This window comes from Haliotis cracherodii, unplaced genomic scaffold (genome assembly GCF_022045235.1).
Source record: "Haliotis cracherodii isolate W230 unplaced genomic scaffold, xgHalCrac1.p SCAF_6, whole genome shotgun sequence".
Classification (NCBI taxonomy): domain Eukaryota; kingdom Metazoa; phylum Mollusca; class Gastropoda; order Lepetellida; family Haliotidae; genus Haliotis; species Haliotis cracherodii.
Window position 1 is genome coordinate 26,524,186 of NW_027266319.1, and position 22,779 is coordinate 26,546,964.

At 39.8% G+C, this 22,779-nt stretch overlaps 1 protein-coding gene across 2 annotated transcripts; it reads left to right on the plus strand.

The window, feature by feature from the left end:
• Positions 1 to 5,350: 5,350 nt before the first annotated feature.
• Positions 5,351 to 21,659, plus strand: LOC139445439 (uncharacterized). Of its 2 annotated transcripts, none has more exons than XM_071226584.1 (8): positions 5,351 to 5,427; positions 7,875 to 8,391; positions 9,233 to 9,321; positions 10,151 to 10,300; positions 13,612 to 13,805; positions 18,541 to 18,629; positions 19,426 to 19,575; positions 21,534 to 21,659. In XM_071226584.1, the coding sequence occupies exons 2-8, from the start codon at positions 7,876 to 7,878 to the stop codon at positions 21,657 to 21,659; spliced, it is 1,314 nt and encodes a 437-aa protein (XP_071082685.1). In that variant the 5' UTR covers positions 5,351 to 5,427; position 7,875. The 2 variants fall into 2 exon arrangements, with proteins under 2 accessions (XP_071082685.1, XP_071082687.1); XM_071226586.1 differs by having other exon boundaries at positions 5,358 to 5,422.
• Positions 21,660 to 22,779: the final 1,120 nt, after the last annotated feature.

A 22,779-nucleotide genomic window follows, 5' to 3' on the forward strand; every position in this document is an offset into this window, starting at 1 on the left:
TTCATAGATTAACCCACGAGGTACGAGTGATTACGGAATATATGTCACTCGTGAAATTAATGTTTTAAGTTCCGAGCTTTAGTTTTCCGAATCTTTTGTGACACTTAGCCTCGTAGTCTATGGCAGCTACATGGACTTGTGTCGTTTACAATTCGTTGAATGTTTTTCTGTTTTGTTTTCTTTTAAACAGTTTATTCCACAAGTTACGTTTACAGTTTCTTAATACACTGGCACAGCAAACAGCAGGTATGAGTCTGACTGATATAGACTACAAAAAAGTTTCTATAAAAAACAAATGGAAATTATTCATATATTTACGTGTTAATTTATTTGTAACAATAAGGGTTTTTTCAATGAGGGCATGCAGGTCCTAAAGTCTGGTGGACCTGGTGGCAGCCTGGCATTTAAAAAAACAACAACACTGGTACCAAGATATGATTTTAATGAGATTGGCTGATAGCAGAAATATAAGGCACTTACCCACATCATTCACATCCATATATACCCGAAGAAAAAAGTTAAGCACACCCCTTTTTCTGAACCATGGCAAATGGCAAAAATCATGGCATGGGATGACTGACCACAGGGGCTGGGCGATACCAACGTCATCGAATAGAGCAAACATTTGACAATAAATAAAGAAGATATTGGTGAGTTGTGATTGACATTTACTGACAAAAACAAAACACAGTAACACAGGTACTGTTTTTGACTTTAGACGATACGATGGAGGTATAGTATTAAGTAAACGAGTTACGTTTGATGTTTCATGTGAAAATGTTCCTTAAAGTCTCTACTTGACATGACAAGTGAACCAGATTAGTAGCGGGTATAACCGCCACGTGACCGGATGACGCATCCTCCAGTCAGACGTTGGATCTGTTGATGGGTCAACAACAACCACTCCTGATGAGATGTTGCTTCCAATTGGCGTAAATCTTGTACAGGAGGATCTCGTGCCTGTATGCGCCGCCCCAGAATATCCCAAACATGTTCAATGGGGTTCAAATCTGGGCTCATTGCTTGCCAGGGTAGAGTCGTTAATGCATTGGCCCTCATGTAATCCACGACTGCATGCGAACGATGATGCCTGGCATTGTTATCCATGTACTGAGGTCGAGTAGCAAGAGGGTGGTTGTCCATATGAGGAACGACGACTGGCCTCAAAACGTTCCGGATGTACTTAGCCCCTGTTAAGTTGCCCCTTATGGTGACCAAATTCAGCCTGCAATCATGAGAGATACACCACCAAACCATTACCGAGCCCCCGCCGTATGCAACAGTCGGTTTAATGTTCCTGGGGCAGTAGGCCGTGTTCCGGTGCCTCCAAACTCTAGTTCTTCCATCAGTGACGTGGACTTTCGTCTGACCAATGGACTCGTCTCCAAGTTCTCAGATTCCAGCTCTGTCGCGCAATACACCATGCCAGAGACCATATAATAGATTATATGGTCTCTGACCATGCTAAACGAGCAGCTTTGTGGTGATCTCTCAACAAGGGACGCTTTATGACTATGACTAGTCTAGCCCCCCTGCTGCTTTCAGCCGGTTCCTGACGGGTCTGGTGCTGAAACGACGATCGGTCAACCACAGCTGTTTCAGACGAGTTCTTGTTAAAAAGGGTTCTCGGCGTATGAGACGAAGAAGGTCCCTGGCTTCGCGATGTGTCGTCACAGGAGGTCTTCAGGATCTGGTACGGTCCTGTACACCAACGGTCGGAGCATGTTTCTCGACTAAACGGCTTACGATAGTGTGATGATACCCCAAATTCCGACCAATGACAATACTAGACAATCCTGCGTTATGCATGCCGATTATTTGCCTTCTTGTTGCATTTGATAATCGCCTTCGTGCCATGGTCACACAATGACACGGAATGCCTGTTTAAAACAGTGCTTAAGAAAGCAATTTTAACGTTTGGATATACTGCTTTTATACAGGCTCGAGGGTAGCATGCTGCACGGGCATACCATGCATGGCACGTGAGCTTTCGTCACGCATGACAGATTACATCATCTCGAGAAAACATAATTCTTCCCGTAATTATATCTTTCATGACTGTTACAAATATTGGGACCAAACAGTAATGAAATACTAGCATATTGGGGTGTGCTTAACTTTTTACTTTGTGTATACATTTATTCTTTGTATGGCAACGGCTTAAAGGCGGTTATCTACATACTATCATTTACACTATTCATGTTCCATATGTGAGTAGCGGAACAGGTGAAGTTTTAAGCAAGTTACATTGTCATATTATTATTTTCAAATGATTGATGTGAAGAAGCCCACTCGATTTGGAATCCTTTGAATGTTGATGTTACCTTCGTAAATGTGCATTAATTGCTTTTGTAAAGTAGTGCACGCATGTGCCTGTTTTATAGATGCCGTATGTCCCCAATTAGGTGATCTTGGACCCGTAGAGACCCGGGATAGAATAGGTCTTCAGCAACCCATGCTGAAGGCGACAGGTGGTAAGGGGTGACTAACGGGATCAGATGGTCAGGCTCGCTGACCTGGTTGATGCATGTCATCGTATCCCATTTGCGTGGATCGATGCTCATGATGTCAATTACTGGATAGTCTGGTCCAGACTCGATTATTTATGACCGCCGTCATATAGCTGGAATATTCCTGAGTGCGGCCTCAAACAAACAAACAAACGAATCACCTTTATGTGGGACGAGGTGACGCACGTCTTCGAAGACCCACGATCACGGGTATGGTGTTGACATAAACGGTGGAATTCAAATCCACGATCATGGGGGGGGGGGGGAGGGGGGGCACGGGGGGCCGAGCAGAGCAGAGTTGCGTCCCTTGGGCACGCCAGAAACCTATGATTGTGGGTTCGAATTCCGGTTCGCCCCAAATATGTTTCTAGGTTTGTCAGCACCATACCCATGCTCGTGGGTTTCACCGAAGTGGTAAACGTCTGAGACCTGCATCACTTCGGGCTTTCCTCCCACATTAAGCTGACACGCCGCGATATAACTGGAATAGTATTAAAAGTGGCGTTAAGCCCAACTCACTCACTCACTCACCCAGATCAGCCATCATAGATTTTTAAAGTGACAGCTGACAGGGTGCTGAAATGCCTGTCACATGAGAAACCGTCAGAAACAATGAAAAAGAAAATAGTCAATTAGTTTTACCGTCACGACTTTCAGCTGGCGTGTGTGGAGAGGATGTAGATACTCAGAAATAGTGTGAGTCTTGTCCTTGTGAGAAGATAGGCACACCTATGTACAGCCGCGGCAACAGCATGACGCCATAAAATAAATCAACACCGGAAACATGTCGCGTGACTGTGTCGCCATGAATTCCGGATATTATAAATCTTTCTGTCAAACAAAGATTACAACACGGGTAACTATCAATTGAAAACACCCTGCAGTAAATAACTGATCTCAGAGTGAGTGACTCAACGGGGTGTACGTCACAACAGCAATATTACAACCACGTGACTTCGGGGAATTGGTTTTAACGTCGGCCAGGAATCATTCTGCGAGTGACGTTTTATGCCGCTTTTAGTAATATTCCAAGGATGTTATTCCAAGCAAGCATCTTTTCAAGGATCCAAGGTACTCGTGCTCGCCAGTTGTCATTGACTGTGTCATAGTGTTCTCTAATTGGCTTGAACTGTTTCATATTGTTATCTAATTGTCATGGACTGTTTCATAGTGTTTTCTAATTAGCATGGACTGTTTCAGAGTGTTCTCTTAATTATAATGGAATGGTCTATTGTGTTTACTAATTGTCATGGAAGATTTCATAGTGTTCACCGATTGCCATCGATTGTTCACAGTGTTCACAGTGTTCACAAGTTCATCCACCGTAATTCCTTGAATAAGATCCAAGAGTCATATATGTGTGAGTCTTTATGTGAGCCAAGCGACAGTTTGTTGTTTTCAGAGACGCAATTGCATACAAGCATCAGGGAGTTTATGATACCGTCTGGCCTCCCGCATCAGGTCTGTAGGTGCCGTTTTTCTAGAAATGTCTCCTCTCGGGGGTCACAAGTTTTAAAGGAACAAATCAAAAGACCTGTTCCATTTTTTTCACATTTTTCCTTTCAAACATCGCGCCTTTACAGATTCTGCACAGAAAACTCCAAGAGCTGGCATGATGCATCAACATCAGACTATAACATCTCGTGTCATTAGTTGCATGTCAAAAGTCACATCGTTTAGGCGACCATATTAGATTATACTATCTGAGTGCATTGCATCCAAAGACCATAAAACAACATATCTCAGAAGTTGTTGGCCCATTAGCTTCAAAATTTGGCATATGTGACACCGGAATAAGATGCCAATAAATGTCGAAGATTGTTCTGTTGAAGAGTTCTTTCGTTAGGTTGCCATGGAAACCAAACCTGACTTTGGAGTTGGTTTTAACAACAAGGACAGATGCTATCGATGAGATGCAACGTTTTAGCATTGTACACCAAACGGTTTAGGAGAAAATGACAAGTTCTAGCTGCCAAGTCCGGTTGAATGGCGATAGTGTGCGTCAAATTCCCCTGGCCGTGGCAAAGAGTCTTAAAAGACTACAATTAGCTACAGAGATCAGTTTAAAAGTTTTATATGCATCAAGACTTTTTTTTCAAAACCGGAAGTGACATTATTGAAACTCAAAGAACAAATAACTTTGTGCAAACCGACCTCCATACACCAAAGAATTCTGTTTTAAAGTTCCAATATAGTCAGCATGTTTTCTTAAAAAGGAAGTGATCGACATAATCCGAACCAGAAGTACTCACTCTTAAATGCAAAAAGTCTATGTGTTCTGAGACCGGAAGATACACATCCAAATTGGAAGTACCAACAACTTTTTAACAAACAGATCTTGGACAATGACGTCTTCCCGATGCAAGGGAGTTAACTGAGTGTAAAAGTCCAGGTTGGAACTTACTTTTACAGTCAGTTAACTTCCTTACTTTCTTCGGTTACTTGGTTGATGCAACCACGTATATACGTCTTAGGTTGATGCATGTCTTGTTTGATAGCCGTTACTAAGATGTTGACGGCTGACAAGTTACGTGGAGACAATTTATGGATAACAACTTCTTATTTACAGTAAAGGCGACGTTTCGATATAGATCATTAGGACCATTACAGTAAATAAGAAGTTGTTATCCATAAATTGTGTCTACTTTGTGATGTATGTCGTAGAGATCAATCACTGCATTGTCTGGTCCAGACTCGATTATTTACAGAAAGCCGTATTTAACTGGAATACTGTGTGGTGCGTTCAACAACTAACAAATAAACAACACTCACTTGACCTCACTTGAAGAAAATTTTATGCAGGTCTGTTTACATGTAAAACCTAGAGTTATGCCCCTTTCAAGATGGCCGCGTCCATATGAAAACATGGTCGAGTAATCAGTGGATGTTACTGTAACATTAAAAAGCAATTTGTAAGGTATGCTATGATCAATGATAACGTTTGGTATATTGGTTGTGCACAGCAGATATGTACACGCACATAGAGATATTACAATATTGATATTTAAGCACGAAAATCGAAAAAGACTCACGTGGCCGTTGGTGGTAGTCCATGGCTTTAGTTTTCGTTCACCTGATCACACTTCGGCATGCTAACAGATCCTGTTCCAGCAAACAGTGACTCTTCACAACTGTAGAGTAGTTTGTGCCTGTAGTTGATTTGTGTTTCCACTAGTTACCTGTAGTTTTATACAGTCAACATCTTATGAGAGAGTTTCTTATACTAATATTTCAATCCAAAAAGGCTGGTGGTGAAGCAATGGTCAAGGTATTTAGTTCTGTACTGCCAGTACCACTGGAAATCACACAAAAATACATGTAAGTGTAGAAAATTGAAAAACTTCCGCCCGTATCTCCCCTCCAACAGTTATATAAGTATGCACTGCCACTCAATCCTTTTAATCACATATATTTTAAAGGGGGATACAGGCGGAAGTCTTAATTACCCCTTTGGGTTTGAAATGTAAGGGTTAGGACGGGTGACTCGGGTTGGATTGGTCCTGAGTAGGCCCCGGGTACCCACAGAACTATCTGGACCCGTGCCAGTGGTTAGTTACGTGATATATTGTTTAAATACAATAACAATAAGAGTTGCTTATGTTTGCATTTCTTTCTGACTATGCATGCATTGTTTCTGACTTTCATATTTTCTTTGAGTGAAGATAAACCTTCAGTTGACTTCAGTGTTTGCATGATCTAATCATTATCATGATTTTATGTTTATCTAATTAGCATTTGCCAGGGCTCCTGTAATATTATTCACAATGGGACATTATATACCCAACTCTTAAGACCAACTTCGGATACCAGGGTAGGGTTGGGTAATAGGGTAATATACCCGGGTGGTAAATTTTTGACTCGTCCCAGCCCTACTGGGAAGGTAACCCAATGTCTCTCCTTGATCCCTCTTCTGATCAAACACTCCTTTCCAATATTTGAAGTTAACAACACTCCAACCCTCAGTCGTCTATTGGTGCCGTATAATTAGCCCGCATAATCACAAGATGCCAAATAGCGTCAGTGACCCATGGGCAATTAGAGGACCTCATTGACAGCTCGGGGGAATCCCACCTTGAATCATCCCTTGAATTACTACTACCTTTCACCTTTCAAATGTTTGTGTGTGTGTGTGAATGTGTATGTAAAAGTAGTTTAGCAGACAGAAAATGTCATTGTATTATTTTGGCAACAATGAAGTTCAGTTCATATACTCAAGACAGCAACGACCCATATTTTTCAGGCAAATTGCATGTAATACTACAATTACTACTCTCTTCTTGCCATCCATGTTTCATGGTATAACCCTATACCTGTGACATCATGACTGGTATAATTAGTGGTAGAGCCACTCAGATTACCTTACAAGGACTATGCAAAATAATTCTATAACGTTCACCCATGCCTCTGAGGGTGTTAAGGATAAACAGCAATCAGTGGTTTGCATTTGGCATTTCTCGTGTCTTGGGTAATTATTCAATCTGAAACTGGGTTATGAATCCAAGTCTGATGTGGTGAATGTATTACATATTATGTAATATGCACTTGGCAGCGCCACAAGAGAGGAATAGTCAGTTTAGTTGTAAGAAACATTAATCAAAGGATTAACCGACAATATGTTGCTTGATTAATCACTGTTCATGCAGAGTAGATTTGTCAAAAGTAAGTCTTTATAAATGTAGGTTTACTAAAGCAGATGGAATACATCATACCTGGAGGTGAAGTGCCGATGTGAAAACAACATACTTTGTTCAAAGGATTAGCCGATAATATGTTGATTGATTGTTCATTGGTATCTAACTTATTGGAATTTTTTAGAGTACAGTGGACATAAGGAAATGATTGTCATGTTACCTCACCTGAAACAAATTCAGTTGAGAGATGAACACAGGTTATGATATCCCGAAACGACTAGACTCGGAGTCAGTATACTGTAACACCACGGCACACCACACCACACACCATGCACACACACATGCATGCTCTTGGTTATATAAGTGTATGGCGTTACAATCGCTAGAGATAAACAGTTGTCAATACCAGGACATACTTTGACATGTACACTGTGAACATATGCTCATTGTAAATAATTTTAATGTTAATTTATGATTTCCACTGGCAGGTTTCATAATGTTTTGATTGATTTCAGGCCATAAAACAGAAGTATGTATATATGCTGTTGGTCATGTGAGGTTGTTGTAACCATATAGTGTTATTCGTATTCTGTGTACTAAGTATACTGGCAGTATTTCTAAACTATGTTTCAGAATAAACAAGAAAAATATATATATCAGCGATAAGAATGACACCATCATGTTGTTTGAAGACCATTTTTTAATGGTCTTTGTTTCTCTTTTTTTTCTACAGCATGGCATCAGGTAAGCGGAAACATGTTGAAGATGGTCAATTGTCAAGACACGACAAGGCCAAAAAAATAAAGCTGGGAAAAGCATCTCCCGGGAAACAACAGTTTGCAAATACAACCTCAGAACCAAAAGAAACAATGAGTGTTAGTGACAGAAAAACAAACAAGCAGAAAAAGCTCAAGAAAAAGAAAGAGAAAATCCCCAAAGACTCACTTCCCAAGGTCAAGGACAGTGCAGATGGGAACAAGGAAACTGAGTCACAGCAGAATGGGAAAAAAACATCGAAACATTTGAACAAGTGGCAGCGATATAAGAAAAAACAGAAACCCCAGTCTGGAACTTCTAAACAGGTTCCTAAAAAAGTTCCTAAACCAGCTTCTAGAGGAGAAACAGGAAAGAAAGATGCTTTATCTACTAATTCCACTCCAAGAACGTCTGGTGTTGCCATTGTTACTGGGAAGCCCCATTTCCCAACTCCAGCTAAGATCCCGTCAAGCAACTGGAAGAAGCTCCAAGTGGTAATAGTGTTATCTTTCTTTAAGTTCACCCTTTCCTGATGTTAAATTATAATATAGGCAACAAGAATATGTATTTGTGTACATACTCACAGCCAGTAACTGTTATTGGTGAAACGATACAGCAAGGTCATTCTACGATTTGTATCATGATGCATTGGTCGCGATACAATACATATCGTGATATGCATATTTACGTCAAATCTCGTGAAAACTTGCTATATATATTTCAGAGCAGGTTCAAAAGGAAAAAAGCTAGCTGTAGACCCATGTGCGTAATAGCTGTTTTAAGTTGTAACCTTGAAACACTAATTACAACACATCTGTGATATTTGGCCAACCAAAATGCTGATGTCATTAAAAGAGTAGTGAGTAATTTATTTTAGCAAGTATATAGCTTGTATCGATACAGAAAAAAACCATATCATGTATCGTATCATAGCATGTAAACTCACAATGCTACGGTGCACCGGTGTATTGTTTCACCCTTAGTAACTGTCCATCTTCCCAAGGCAAGGGAGTTAACTGACTAAAAAAGTCCAGTTTCCACCCTTGCTGAACTGGAATTTCTGAGGTATGTTTTTGCTGGACTAAGAAGTCTACCCCCTAGAATATAACAGCCTTGCTAGGCTGCATTGGGATGATAATTGTGTTTATTTGTTTTTATTTACAGACTGAAGGAATGGCTGAATAGCTTGAATAAATATTTGATATTATTATCAATAACATATTTCTCCACAATAGATAATGGACACACAAGCAATCACTGCACCAGGGCAGAGTAGCCAATAGGTAACCAATAAGGATCCCCCAGTAATTATACCAACTATTATTTTTGTTTAAGGACATTCAGAAGACAGCACCAAAAAGAACAAATCCTAAGAAACACCTGAAAAAAAGGAAGAGTGCTGAACCTGCACCACAGGAGGAAAGGTTGGTTGTGATTGACATTTCCCATGATGTAGACATATTGAGAAAATAACCATCGAGGATTTACTAATGACCTGTCACTTGTGAATGTTTCATGTAAGCCCTGAGCCTTCATCCATGAAGGATAGGTCATTGTTTACTACGAGGTACGTGTAAATTGTCCTATACTGAACAAAAAACTTAGGAATCATGAATATTTTGAGGGATATTTATTTTGTGTGCTCAGTTTTCACTACAAAGAAGATCCCAAAAATATTCATGACCCTTACCTTTTTTCTTCTTTATATTTATTACACATTGTAAATACTGTATTCAATGTAATAAGCGCCCCGCTCTAATAAGCACCCATGGCGATATTTGCTAATATATTGGCTAGTGAACAATCCCAATGAGCACCCCTTCCGATTGATCAATGTACACAAGACCTATTTATTTGAGTATAATACGCACTCGTGTGTAATATGCACCCTTAATTATGGGCAATTAAATCCTGGAAAAATATATCTGTCGCATGTAAACATTTCAGGCTGTCAGCATAAACCAAGAAATTTATAAAAGCCCCCTATTTGTAATTTTGAGAGCGCCCTGGTCGCTTATTTCATTGAATACGGTAAAACGATGATGAAAAACATTTGAAATATCACCTATGATAGGAACATATTTAAAGTCTACCTACAGGATATAATGTAAGAGATGATATTTCCAAGTTTTTTTTACCATTTTTTCTATCTAAGTACGCTTTAGTTTCATCTTGTAGAAATCAGATATTCCCGACTACAATGTAAAATAACAGCTCAGTGCAGCATTTTTAAAATGCCAGCTGATATTTCAGCGAGAAACCCGACATCTGGTTTGACGATGTGGATGAGGAGCTGATTCATCCGACAGAAGAAAAGCCGAAGAATAATGTCAAGACGGCTTCGAGACTATCCCGACCATCCCAGTCAGCAGGGGGCCTGGTGAAGGAAAACTCATTCAAAGGGTAGGAGAGCCTTGAGTCACTAACCTTAACATGAAACCCAACAGAGATAAGGCTGTGGTACTATATTCCCCAATGCACTGAAACCTGTTAATCCAGAGAGTACCTGTCCTCTTGACATTGTCCTGAGTAACAAATTTCTATACTGCCAATCATGTGTGGAGTAACCTTGATGTAATATATAATCCATGAAAGGTTCCCAGAAGGCTTCCTAGGGTGAGTGCTTAATTTCAGTCTCTGTTAACTAGCATTTGAATGAGATCTTCTTCAGAAAGAAGGTAAGTATTGCCATTGCAGAAGCCATGTTGTTTTCCAGCTGACGAACTCAAGATCGAACTTTTTTGTAATATTTGGCACAATCATTAGTCCTGTGCCATCCTATACTGTGTCAGACTACACAAGTAAACATATTAGGCTTAAAAAAATATAAGATTTGGTATGTCAGGCAATGACTTTTGAACACATAACTCCAGCTTGTTAATCACGTGGGAAGTTCATGATGACGGGGTTACCATTCAGCTGCTGGGATTGCAGAGACACCACATGCACAGAAGAGACTCGCTGTGAGTCGTGCTCATCCCTACCTAAGACAGCCTTCAAAAAGCTATTTAACTCCTTCAAGAAGGCAAGGAGTCAGGAGGCAGCCAAGAAGATGGCAGACGTTATTCTTCACCCACTGCTGCTAAGCTTTTCGGATCGGGAACACTAAAAACAGATCTTCAAGAGCAGATGTTTTTAACACAAGACGGCGATGGAATCAGTGTTTGATTCTCTCCTGGTGGATATCCACAGTGGTGGAATGGTTGAAACACCAAATGGAAACAAGTTCCCCACTAAGAGGCCACACGGGGGACAGCCGCTGGATAAACCGTCTACCCTTACGTCTCTCCGAGAAAACTCCTAGCTTGTCCCATATTGACCTTAGACGTAGAAGCCAGTCAGCTTTACCTTCCCAAGAACCACAGCTGGCACAGTCCGCACGCTAGCCAGGGCCGTCGCAGGGGAAGTTAACCATCCATCCAGCCATCCACTTCAAACATGGAATAGATACTGAGCTGTCTAGGTACACAGATCTCCATGGTCACGATACTATACCTGCACGGACCCAGCAGGAGCCAGTCCGCTGGCAGGCCATCACGGACACTGCACAGTAGCCAGGACCAGCCATCTGATCAACCACACACGGATCAGACGAGCACCAAGCCATCTAATCACAGCTTCATGGTCACCGCTGGCGCAGACCTGGCAAGAGCCGAGCCACCATCTCTTACCAGATCACCATGGTGACTGCACCACGGATCCATTGGTGTCTCAAAAGCTCTCTAGAGAAGCCAGCGTTAACAGTCTCATACTCCATGGACCTTAATCATCCCTGAGTCGTGGTCAGCCTCTGATGTGAACATGTGTGATTATAAGATGGACCCTATGGTTGATACTACCACGTGCCAGGCTTTGTCACACCCAAGGATTACTTGACCCTACAGACCCAGAAGCAGAAAGTGTTGAACAAACTTTTGATGAATCTGGCTACTCTCCTTTACGAGATTTGACTCTCTTTTTTCTACCCCGGATCAGATAGAACAGTTGTATCGTTTTTTTGACTATCCCCATTGTAGCAGAGTTTTGAACTCCAACATGGTACGATAGAAGGACATAGATCCGCCTTTCCTTTGGTACTACATCTTCATGGGTTGTCTATAAGTGATCATCCCACTATTGATAGATTATTGAGGTGGTTTTGTTATGCAAGACTCTTCCAGAAATGGAATCTTTTCAGTGGTTCTTTCAGCTCTGTTAACAGATCCATTTGAACCCCAAGCCACAACCCCCTTCTTACAGATATCAAGGAAAGCAGCCTTTTTACTTGCAATGGCCCTGATCCAAATTCTAGATCTTTCAACTCCGAGGCACACCGAAGACTGAAGCATGATTACAGTCAGATCAGACTTTGTCGCCAAGAATCAATCCACATATCTTAGACCACTTGGTCATAGACATTATACAATTCCTGAATTAGCACCGTCAGTGGACTACTCATATCCGTGTCCAGTCCAAGCCTTAAAGTTTTACCTGAAAGCTACAGTAGCTGGGTGTTCAAATCAACAATAACTGATACAGGGAGGTTGGGGGACGGTCGAGGTACGGAATCTGCCATCTCAAAAGGAAGTGCACCTTTTAATCTTCAGTACAGGCTACGTAGAAGCAGATAAACTGGAAATCATGTCACAGAAGATTTAGACCAGAAATGACGTAGAGTCAGACCGGATGTTAGAATCAGAAGTAACATCATGGCCTGTAAGTGACGTCAGAACTGGTAGGGCATTTACTTGTGAAGCTACACAGACTTTTGGCGGGAAAATTGTTTCTAATCTTGTGCTAGTTTTTAGATACAGTTCGAGACATGGTTGTTGTGTTTGTATTATATACAATACTACCAGGTTGCTCAAAGTGACCGCTTAACTTCTATATATGCCACTCACCATTTGTTAAGGATAAAAACTTTGGGTGGCTAAGATGCAGTTGCAAGTTGATGTGCAGTTCATGCCCTTGTCTAGGGTTAACCCATGAAATTATATTAAATGATTGATGTCATTACTAGCATCTTCGTTTTTGTTTGACACACTACTGTCTGAAAGTCGTCTTTAGTCAAAGGTGTGGTCCTTAGCAATTGTTGAGTAGTACATAAACTCAATCATTATACTACTTGTCTTACAGATATGTCTGCCCCTTTTGAGCCATTTAAAAAAGATATCGTATATTACCATCTATGATATAACCCTGCCTATAAGGCAACCCAGTAGAAATCTTCAAAATCAGTGCGAAAATATATACCGTATTCCACGTTATAAGCACCTAGGGCGCGCTCAAAATTAGAAATAGGGGGCTCTTATTAGAATATTATTTTGGTGAAAGCGTTGAAAGATCGTCAATTTCGTGGTTTACGTTGACAGCCTGAAATGATACGAAAGAAAAGTACTGGTATGAGGGTATTATACACGACATATATTTTTCCAGAATTTAATTACCCGTAATTAAGGGTGCATATAACACACTAGTGTGTTTTATACATGAAGAAATAAGTCTTGTGTACATGGATTAATCGGAAGGGGTGCTGATTGGGATTGTTCACTAGCCAATATATCAGCAAATATCGGCATGGGCGCTTATTAGAGCAGGGCGCTTATTACGTTGAATGCGGTACTCCATCTATACTGTGATCTGGAGAGAAGAACACAGTAAATCTGTAATAGGGCATAATTATGCCTAACCTCAAAGCGGAGTTAAATATTCATGCATAGTAATGTATTTTTCAGAGTGACAAAGGCTGTAGCCTTAGATTGTGAGATGGTGGGAGTGGGTGACAGTGGCAAGGAGAGTGTCTTGGCCAGAGTGTCTGTTGTCAACCAGTTCGGGGAGTGCCTGTACGACACTTTTGTCCGCAGTCGAGAGGAGGTGGTGGACTACCGCACACAGTGGAGTGGAGTGACCCCCGACAAGCTTGTACACGGTCAGTGGGACACACATGCACACAGGGTGGAGCCAACTTTATAACCTTGAGTAGTAAAAGTATAGTGTCGTTAATATATCCCCATGTCATGTTTTTCAAGCCTCACCTGTTTTCGAGCCCCTAAACAATATGTAACCATGCGCATGATGATGTAATCAAGGTAGTTGCTTCAAAATCCACAGAAGATATCAAAGAGTTTGCCACTTGTTGCTGAAGTTATGTTATGAGGTAAGATATTCAATAAATAATGAAAACATATCTCAAAACTTACTTTTTCACTATTGCAAATATTAATCTAGCTTGATCTGATGATAATTTTGAACAATCATAAACTTCCTGTTTGTAATGTCAATGCGACTGATCATGGTGTGCACCATTTTTAACTTGACTGTCAGGGAGGGGCTCAAAATTAGGCGACTCTAACAAGATAGCTCCTGATTGACTTGTCTTTCTTGGCCAGGCATTATCACAAATAAATTGATAAGATGTGGTCATTTGACTATCCAATTGTAAACAGAAATAAATGTTCTCAAAGGTAAGACATAATTTAAGTGTATTGCCATTGTTATTGAGAAATGTAATGAGAAATACTTGTTAGGGGCTCAAAAACACAGTACGTGAGGAGATACGAAGTAGGAGGGATCCATGTGGCTGAGGTGGCCCTTATATTTTACCATTCAGGTATAAATGTAATACAAAAACTTAAAAGAGTGCAGAGAAAGAATGAGGAATCAGTTGCACAGGTGACATCTTCCCGAGGCAAGGGACTCTGTAAACGTCCACTTTCCACCCTTGCCGAACAATGCTGGAAATTCTGGGCTCAAAGTAGCGCCACCAGTGGCTATTACAAGTTATGTCCCTTCTATGTCCTTCCTATGGACCAATCAGATTCATATCACTTGCATTTGCGTCAAACAAAATGGCGGCTCCCAGTCAAGACGATCTGATGGATAATCAAAATCTATATTGTGAAAAAACTGGTCTAACTTTGCGAAGTACATCACATCACGTGAGCACCTTAATTATAAACTTGACAAAATTTGGAAAATATCAGTTGAGTACACGTTTTGCAAATCCTGAATTCGACCAGTTTACAAACCAGATGTCGATTTCGTTACGCAATTTTGATTGGACTATGCATAGACTCGTAAGTCCAGCCAAAGTATAACTTCATAGGACCAGCCAAATTCAGCAAAGGTGGAAACTGGTCTTTTATAGTCAGTTAACTCCCTTGTCTTGGGAAGATGACAGGTTAAAGCTACTGAGAAAGATGAAAGGACAATTTGACAGTTGAAAAGTAGATCCTTTTCTATACTTGTGGTTGTGGTTGATGCCACCTAATGAAGTATTGTGTTGTTGATAAATCTTTTATGTTCATTTGAGTTTGACGAATTGAAACATAAGGCTTAAAAATGTATAAGAATTGGTTCTCAGGCAATGAAAATATCATGCAGATGGGCAGTGTTTTTTTTGCTTGTTCAGACTACAATGTAACCAAATAAACAGTTGCATACCATCAACCTGCAAAAAGGCCTCCCAACACAAACAAGCATTCAAACTTCTATTGCCGCCATGACCATAACATAAGATGCGCAATAAAGCAGTGACCATGTAAAGGGAAGTAACTGTGTGCTGTATTGGACCACATTGTTTTATTAGGATTTTTATATTTTCTATTTGAAAATGGAAACAAAAACGAACCGACTTTATGATGATGCGGGCGGTGCCTGAGAACCAAGACTATTATTATTTTTTGCCTAAAGAAAGAAATGTACTTGTGGCACAGGTCTATGATAGTTCCTGTAATAAAACTCTTCATCTTGGGAGAAGCACTCCTTGCATAGTAGCAAGAGGTGAATTAGGTCCTTGCTCATTGCAAGTTGTTCAGTATATCAGAATTATTAAATAAAGTCAAGTCTTGTTAATCCGACACTCGTTAATCCGACTATCGGTTTTATCCGACACTAATGATGGGAACCGATTAAATCAGTGCTATTTCGACCTGTTAGTCTGACAGTCTCGCACTCCGACTCCGACTCCTACACACCTAATTTGCAACGAATTACCGAAATCACTCATTAATCAGTCTCGTTAATCCAACACAGTGATCAGCATACTCTGTCATCTGCCCGCGAGTACACAGCCTGTGTTTTGATGTGTGACGAATCGGCTGGTAGCTGCATATTACAATGGCTGCAGAGATAAACTTACTTAATAATAAACAATTAATGCTTTAAATAAAGAAAACAGGATAAATCACATGCTTAGATTGCCTCAGTCGTATCAATATTTATTTCATATTTTTTATTACATGTTTGAATCCTTATCTATCGTGTAGTTGTCCGATTTTCGATCACAAACGTTGATACTACTAAATTTTGTTTATCCGACATACTCGTTAATCCGACATAATCATATGCAACCATCGATGTCGGATTAACAGGACTTGACTGTATTGGATGAGGTTATCATGAAGATAATATTTTTCTCAAAAAGGTCTATCATTATCAATGTGATTAAGCTGATTGTGGACATTGATGCTGGGCATCGCAAGTAAAATTTGAAACATATAGATTGTGATAACTACCGGTAGTTTATAAGTATGAAGATTAGTTATCTATAGTTCAAATATCTATCTATTGATTTGCACTGACAAACGATAGATATAATCACAATATGATGAATTAAAGAGGTGGAAAACTAGGAATTGAATGAAACATGCCTTCTCAATTATATTTTGTTACGTTTCCATGGAAACAATTTGGATTAAGTCTCGAACAACTCAAGGCTTCGTTTCCAAGCCATACCTCTCAAACTAATGAATAGTTTTGCATGAAACAATACAACTCATGTTCAACTATTGCCTTTTCATATTTTTCAATGATTAATTTTATTACTTGTGTTTCCATGGAAGTTCTTAAGGGTCTTACTACTGAGCTTCAAGCTGCTGATTTGTTTCTGGGTGCATCAGCTTGCACAATACAATCCATCATCCAGCATCTACTTGCACAATACAATCTATCATCCAGCATCAACTTGCACAATACAATCCATCATCCAGCATCAACTTCCACAATACAATCCATCATCCAGCATCAACTTGCACAATACAATCTATCATCCAGCATCAACTTGCACAATACAATCCATCATCCAGCATCAACTTGCACAATACAATCCATCATCCAGCATCAACTTGCACAATACAATCCAGCATCCAGCATCAACTTGCACAATACAATCTATCATCCAGCATCAACTTGCACAATACAATCCATCATCCAGCATCAACTTGCACAATACAATTTATCATCCAGCATCAACTTGCACAATACAATCTATCATCCAGCATCAACTTGCACAATACAATCTATCATCCAGCATCAACTTGCACAATACAATCCAGCATCCAGCATCAACTTGCACAATACAATCCAGCATCCAGCATCAACTTGCACAATACAATCCATCATCCAGCATCAACTTGCACAATACAATCCAGCATCCAGCATCAACTTGCACAATACAATCCATCATCCAGCATCTGCTGATCATTAGTCCCATCTGCCTTAGAGAGCCAGCACGGCATCAACTGCTTTGCAGCTTCATTAATGCATTAATCAGAATCTGAACTTGTATTTTGTTGCTCTTATTGCTTTTCGGATTTGCAGACACGTGAAAAGTAACCAACTAATGTATCAAACAAAAGGAGGGGAGACAACTAGGGGTGAAACGATACATCAGTGTATCATGAGTTTTTATGTGACGATACGATACCGATACGTTTTTTTCTGTATCAATACAAGACGTAACACTTGCTAAAATACATTATGTACTAGTTGTTTAATGACACTCCGGCGATTTTGTTAGTCCAATGTCACAAAATGTGTTGTAATTAGCATTTCAAGTTCACTATTATAATAGTCACTACCAACGTGTCTACAGCTACCTTTTCCTTTGGAACCTGCTCTAACATATCAAAAGTCAAGAAGTTTCCATGCAATTTGATGTAAATATGCACATTTCGATATGTATTGTATTGTGACCTGTGTATTGTGATACGTATTGTATCGTGATACGTATTGTATTGTGATACGTAGTGTATTGTGATACATATTGTATCGTGATATGTATTGTATTGTGACCTGTGTATTGTGATACATATTGTATCGTGATTGTATTGTGACCTGTGTATTGTGATACAAATTGTATCGTGATATGTATTGTATTGTGACCTGTGTATTGTGATACATAATGTATCGTGATTGTATTGTGACCTGTGTATTGTGATACAAATTGTATCGTGATATGTATTGTATTGTGACCTGTGTATTGTGATACATATTGTATCATGATACGTATTGTATTGTGATACGTATTGTATTGTGACCTGTGTATTGTGATACATATTGTATTGTGATATGTATTGTATTGTGACCTGTGTATTGCGATACATATTGTATCGTGATATGTATTGTATTGTGACCTGTGTATTGCGATACATATTGTATCGTGATATGTATTGTATTGTGACCTGTGTATTACGATACATATTGTATTATGATACATATTGTATTGTGACCTTTGTATTGTGATACGTATTGTATCGTGATTGTATTGTGACCTGTGTATTGTGATACAAATTGTATCATGATGTGTATTGTGTCGTGACCATGCTGTATCGTTTCACACCTCGTTTCATGAAAAAAATCCCATCCTAGTTTGTGTGTTGTAGCGGCTGACTTTATGGATGTCCAGAAGAAAGTGAGTGACCTCATCAGTGGACGTATTCTTGTAGGTCATGCCATTCAGAATGATCTTAAGGTAGGTTTTTCAATGTTAAACATTATTTTCAGAAAAATCTGTATTCACTGATTATCTTATTAAACTCAGCCTTAAACATTCTCTGAAAGTATGTAAAATGATTATCCTATGAAATTCAGTGTTCTGCATTATTTTCTGGAGAATGTCATCCTCAATTATACAGGGCATCGTATCTCCATTCCATTAGGGAATATACCCAGGACCCCTTTCCCCACCATATCTTCAGGTTGGAAGTGACGTCACCATCACTAGTTATTATATGAAACCTTAACTTTATATTCGTAATCTATGTAATAAGGTGATTACAATGTGTGAAGCCCATTTCTGGTGTCCCCCGCCGTGATGTTGCTGGAATATTGCTAAAAGCGGCATAAAACCTCACTCACTCACTCACTCACTATAAGGTGATTACATGTAATTTGTCTTTTGGTTTACGGGTCCACCGACATGAGAAATAACAAAATGAATATAAAATGAAAGTGACTTTTCTGATATATTTTTAATACTGCCGACTCTAATGGTATAAATATAGAAATAAACAAATAAGTTAACATGAAATATGACTCAGACTAGTTTGTGTTCAAAAGAGGATTCATTGAGAAATGAGAAATACATAGCAAAGTTTTGTACACAGAGTTTGATATGACAAGTTCGTTTGATGTGTAGGTGGTAAAATGACTACATTCATGTGCCCCTTGAGTGCAGGACTGTGTTGGACCTATCACTTGCTCACTTATTTCATAAGTTCCACTGAACCTGTGTGATTGTGCCGCTCATTTTGTGTGTGTGTCTCCAGGTGCTGTTTTTGGATCACCCAGCCAAGGACATCCGCGACACGTCCCGTTACAAGCCATACCGCCAACTGTTCAGGGGCAGGACCCCATCGCTGAAAAACCTTACCTCCAGACTCCTGAGTGTGAAGATCCAAACAGGGGAACATAACTCTGTATGTCACATATATGCATGGTTTTGTATGATTGTCCATCATCTGTATGTCCAATTAACTTCTTCTCCAATCCAGGATGCAAGGGTGCCAGTCATCAGAGACGCTACAATTTGCAGTGCAGAGTTGTCTCTCTTAGTCATGCATAAAACATTTGATCATGGGTTCAAACCTGATTTGCCCTGATCATGTTTCTAGGCACCATACCCGTGCTCGTGGGTTTCGCCAAAGTGGTAAACGTTTAAGACTTGCATCACTTCAGGCTTTCCTTCCACATCATGCAAACACACTGTGATATAACTGAAAATACTGTTCAAAGCGGTGTTAAATCCAACTCACTCAGATAAATCCCTCCCCCTTGGCAATCGTTATTGTTAGTTATTACACCTCTGTTAATTAATTAATCCAACGTAATCCGAGGTAAAACCCATCAGTTTCTAGCTTCACAGAAAAAGAGTTTCGGTGTGGATGATCACAAATTCAAACAAATTTATTAACTACACTGTTGTGTAAAATTTTAATGTGTCCAGTATAAGGTTGTCTTGAAGTATAAAATCCTGCGTATTCCTTCTTTATTCATCATTTTCGGTTGTGTCGAACCTCGGATAACTTGAAGTATTTACGTAGATCCCTTCAGCTTTGTCACAACAATGTTTGACTACCGTATTCGACGTCAAAGCGCCCCGCTGTAATAAGCGCCCATGGTGTTATTTGCTTATATATTGGCTAGTGAACAATCCCAATTAGCACCCCTTCCGAATGGTCAATGTACAAAAGACTTATTTATTCGTGGATAATACGCAGTCATGTGTTATATGCAGCCTAAATTATGGGCATTTAAATTCTGGAAAAATATATATGTCGTATATTAACATTTCAGGCTGTCAGCATCAACCACAAAATTTATCTTTCAACTCAACTAATTTTGAGAGCGCCCTGGGCACTTATTACGTCAAATACGGTATTTCCATTTCCTAACTCTGACTTACTTTTGGCCCCCTGTAACCTATGCTTGTCATTAGAGGAACCGGTATATTGGCAAATTGAGGTTAATTCTTTCCACAATATGTATCACAATATCATTTTTTCGATATGTCAGGTGATTTCAAATTGGGATTTTTATCATGTATTTAATGTTATATACTTGCCACATGCCTTCGCTGCCCAAGAACGAGCATCTGGGCAATTTTTTTAATGTAGTACCAGAATCTTGTTTTGTTCCATTTATGAACTTCAATTCATACCTTAATGTATGAGTATGCTTCAGTATTAAAAATTTAGAATTATACAATATATCGTGATACATATCACAATACGGCCTTGTGTATTGCAAAATATTGTGATACACTTTAAGCCTCCAATACCCATACCTACTTCTTCTTCTTGTGCCCTGAGGGCATGTATTGTTGCTCATGCTTTCAGCCATTGGTTTGCTTGGTCAAGATTGGAATATTTACAGGTTGATGGTGATATAACCTGAATATTGCTGCCATCAGCGTTATACAACATCAACTCACTTACACATTCACCTAGGGGCATGACACTCATCCAAACCGGCGCCATTTTCTCTGCAGAGGCATGTCCCTTAGGCATGCCAGAAACTATGACCATGGGTTTGAATCCCGGTCCTCCCCGATGATGTTTCTAGGTTTGTCATACCCATGCTTGTAGGTTTCACCAAAGTGGTAAAGGTCTGGAACCTTGATCAGGGTTTCCTCTCACATCAAGCTGACACCCTGATGTGACTGAAATACAGTTGAGAGCAGCATTAAACCCAACTCACTCACTCTCTCACTCTTTTGCTAAAACAAACGCTGTGGGTTACCAATTCATCCAGGATGCTGCACTTCTCTGTGAAAGGTTTTTATCAGTCTTTTTGTTGTGATTTAATTTAATACTGTTCAATCACTACTCACTCATTCTACATTCAACACGTGACACATTTTCTCCCGTCTGTGCAGGTGACCGACGCCCAGGCCACCATGAGGCTGTACACGCTCAGCAGACAGGCATGGGAGAAGGATCTCATGAACAGGAGGAAACACAGGAGACCATTAAAAAAGAAGAAGAAAATAAATGACAAATGATGAATTCTCATTCCATGTTACGTTATCTTTTTTATCAGAAAAGTAAAAAAATGAGATTGGTTGACACCCAAGTCAAAAAATTATCCAAAATGCTTCAACGGACTGAGAGCCCTCGTGGTCTAGTGGATAGAGCATCTGCCCAGGCGGCTGAAGATCGGGGGTTTGATCCCCTTTAAAAGATGATGCTTGTTGTTACCCTCTCTGGAGCTCTGCATTAAGGGGATACAACAAGCACTGTCCGGGTCAGAGCATAATGTGTCTTTGTGAACTAGCACTATACAACCGGCCTACGTTCGGACTAGAACAAGCAGTCACAAACATGTGTAAACTTGTGGCTTTGTACGTGCAATAATCTTGAAGCGATAATAAACCCCATTTCAACTCACCTCGTTTGGAGGGCTGAAGCAGGTGTCTTAGAAAATTGGTGGGAGGTGAGAAGGTAGAAAATTGTGTTTTCAGTGTATGTGAGAATAGCTGGACCAACAACTTCAAGCCCATTTTATGATTCAAGTAACAAAAAGTCCAAATGTGACAATTTGGATATTTTTTTTATATTTTTTTTCTTTATGTGTCTATATCTTGATTTCAGTTTAAAACTACTGACAGATACTGTTTGAAGATGTTTTTAAGCCAGGTTAGAAGTGCATGTGTAGTGGGATTGTTTACAGAAAGATGGACTGTCCTAATATGAATGTTGGTATAGTCTATTGAATGGAGATCTGGACTGTGAGCTGTCAGTAGCCATTTTGTGAGGTTATTCTCAGTAACAATCATCCATTCCAGTCAGCCACTGTCGGTTCTATTCAGCAGCCATCAGTTCTAGTCGACAACCATCAGTTTTAGTCAACAAACCAGTTCTAGTCAACCATCAGTTTTAGACACAAACCAGTTCTAGTCAACCATCAGTTCGAGTCAACCATTATCAGTTCTAGTCCGCAACCATCAGTTTTAGTTGACAACCATTTTTTTATTCAAAATCAGTTCTAGTCAACCATCAGTTTTAGTCAACAAACCAGTTCTAGTCAACCATCAGTTCGAGTCAACCATTATCAGTTCTAGTCCACAACCATCAGTTCTATGCGACAACCATCAGTTTTAGTCAGCAAACCAGTTCTAGTCA

Excerpts from the sequence above, each read along its gene's own strand:
- LOC139445439 (XM_071226584.1), top strand. The coding sequence starts at position 7,876 with ATGGCATCAGGTAAGCGGAAACATGTTGAAGATGGTCAATTGTCAAGA. Across the intron at positions 9,322-10,150 it reads CCTGCACCACAGGAGGAAAG|CGAGAAACCCGACATCTGGT; the intron begins GTTGGTTGTGAT and ends CTGATATTTCAG. Across the intron at positions 10,301-13,611 it reads AAGGAAAACTCATTCAAAGG|AGTGACAAAGGCTGTAGCCT; the intron begins GTAGGAGAGCCT and ends TGTATTTTTCAG.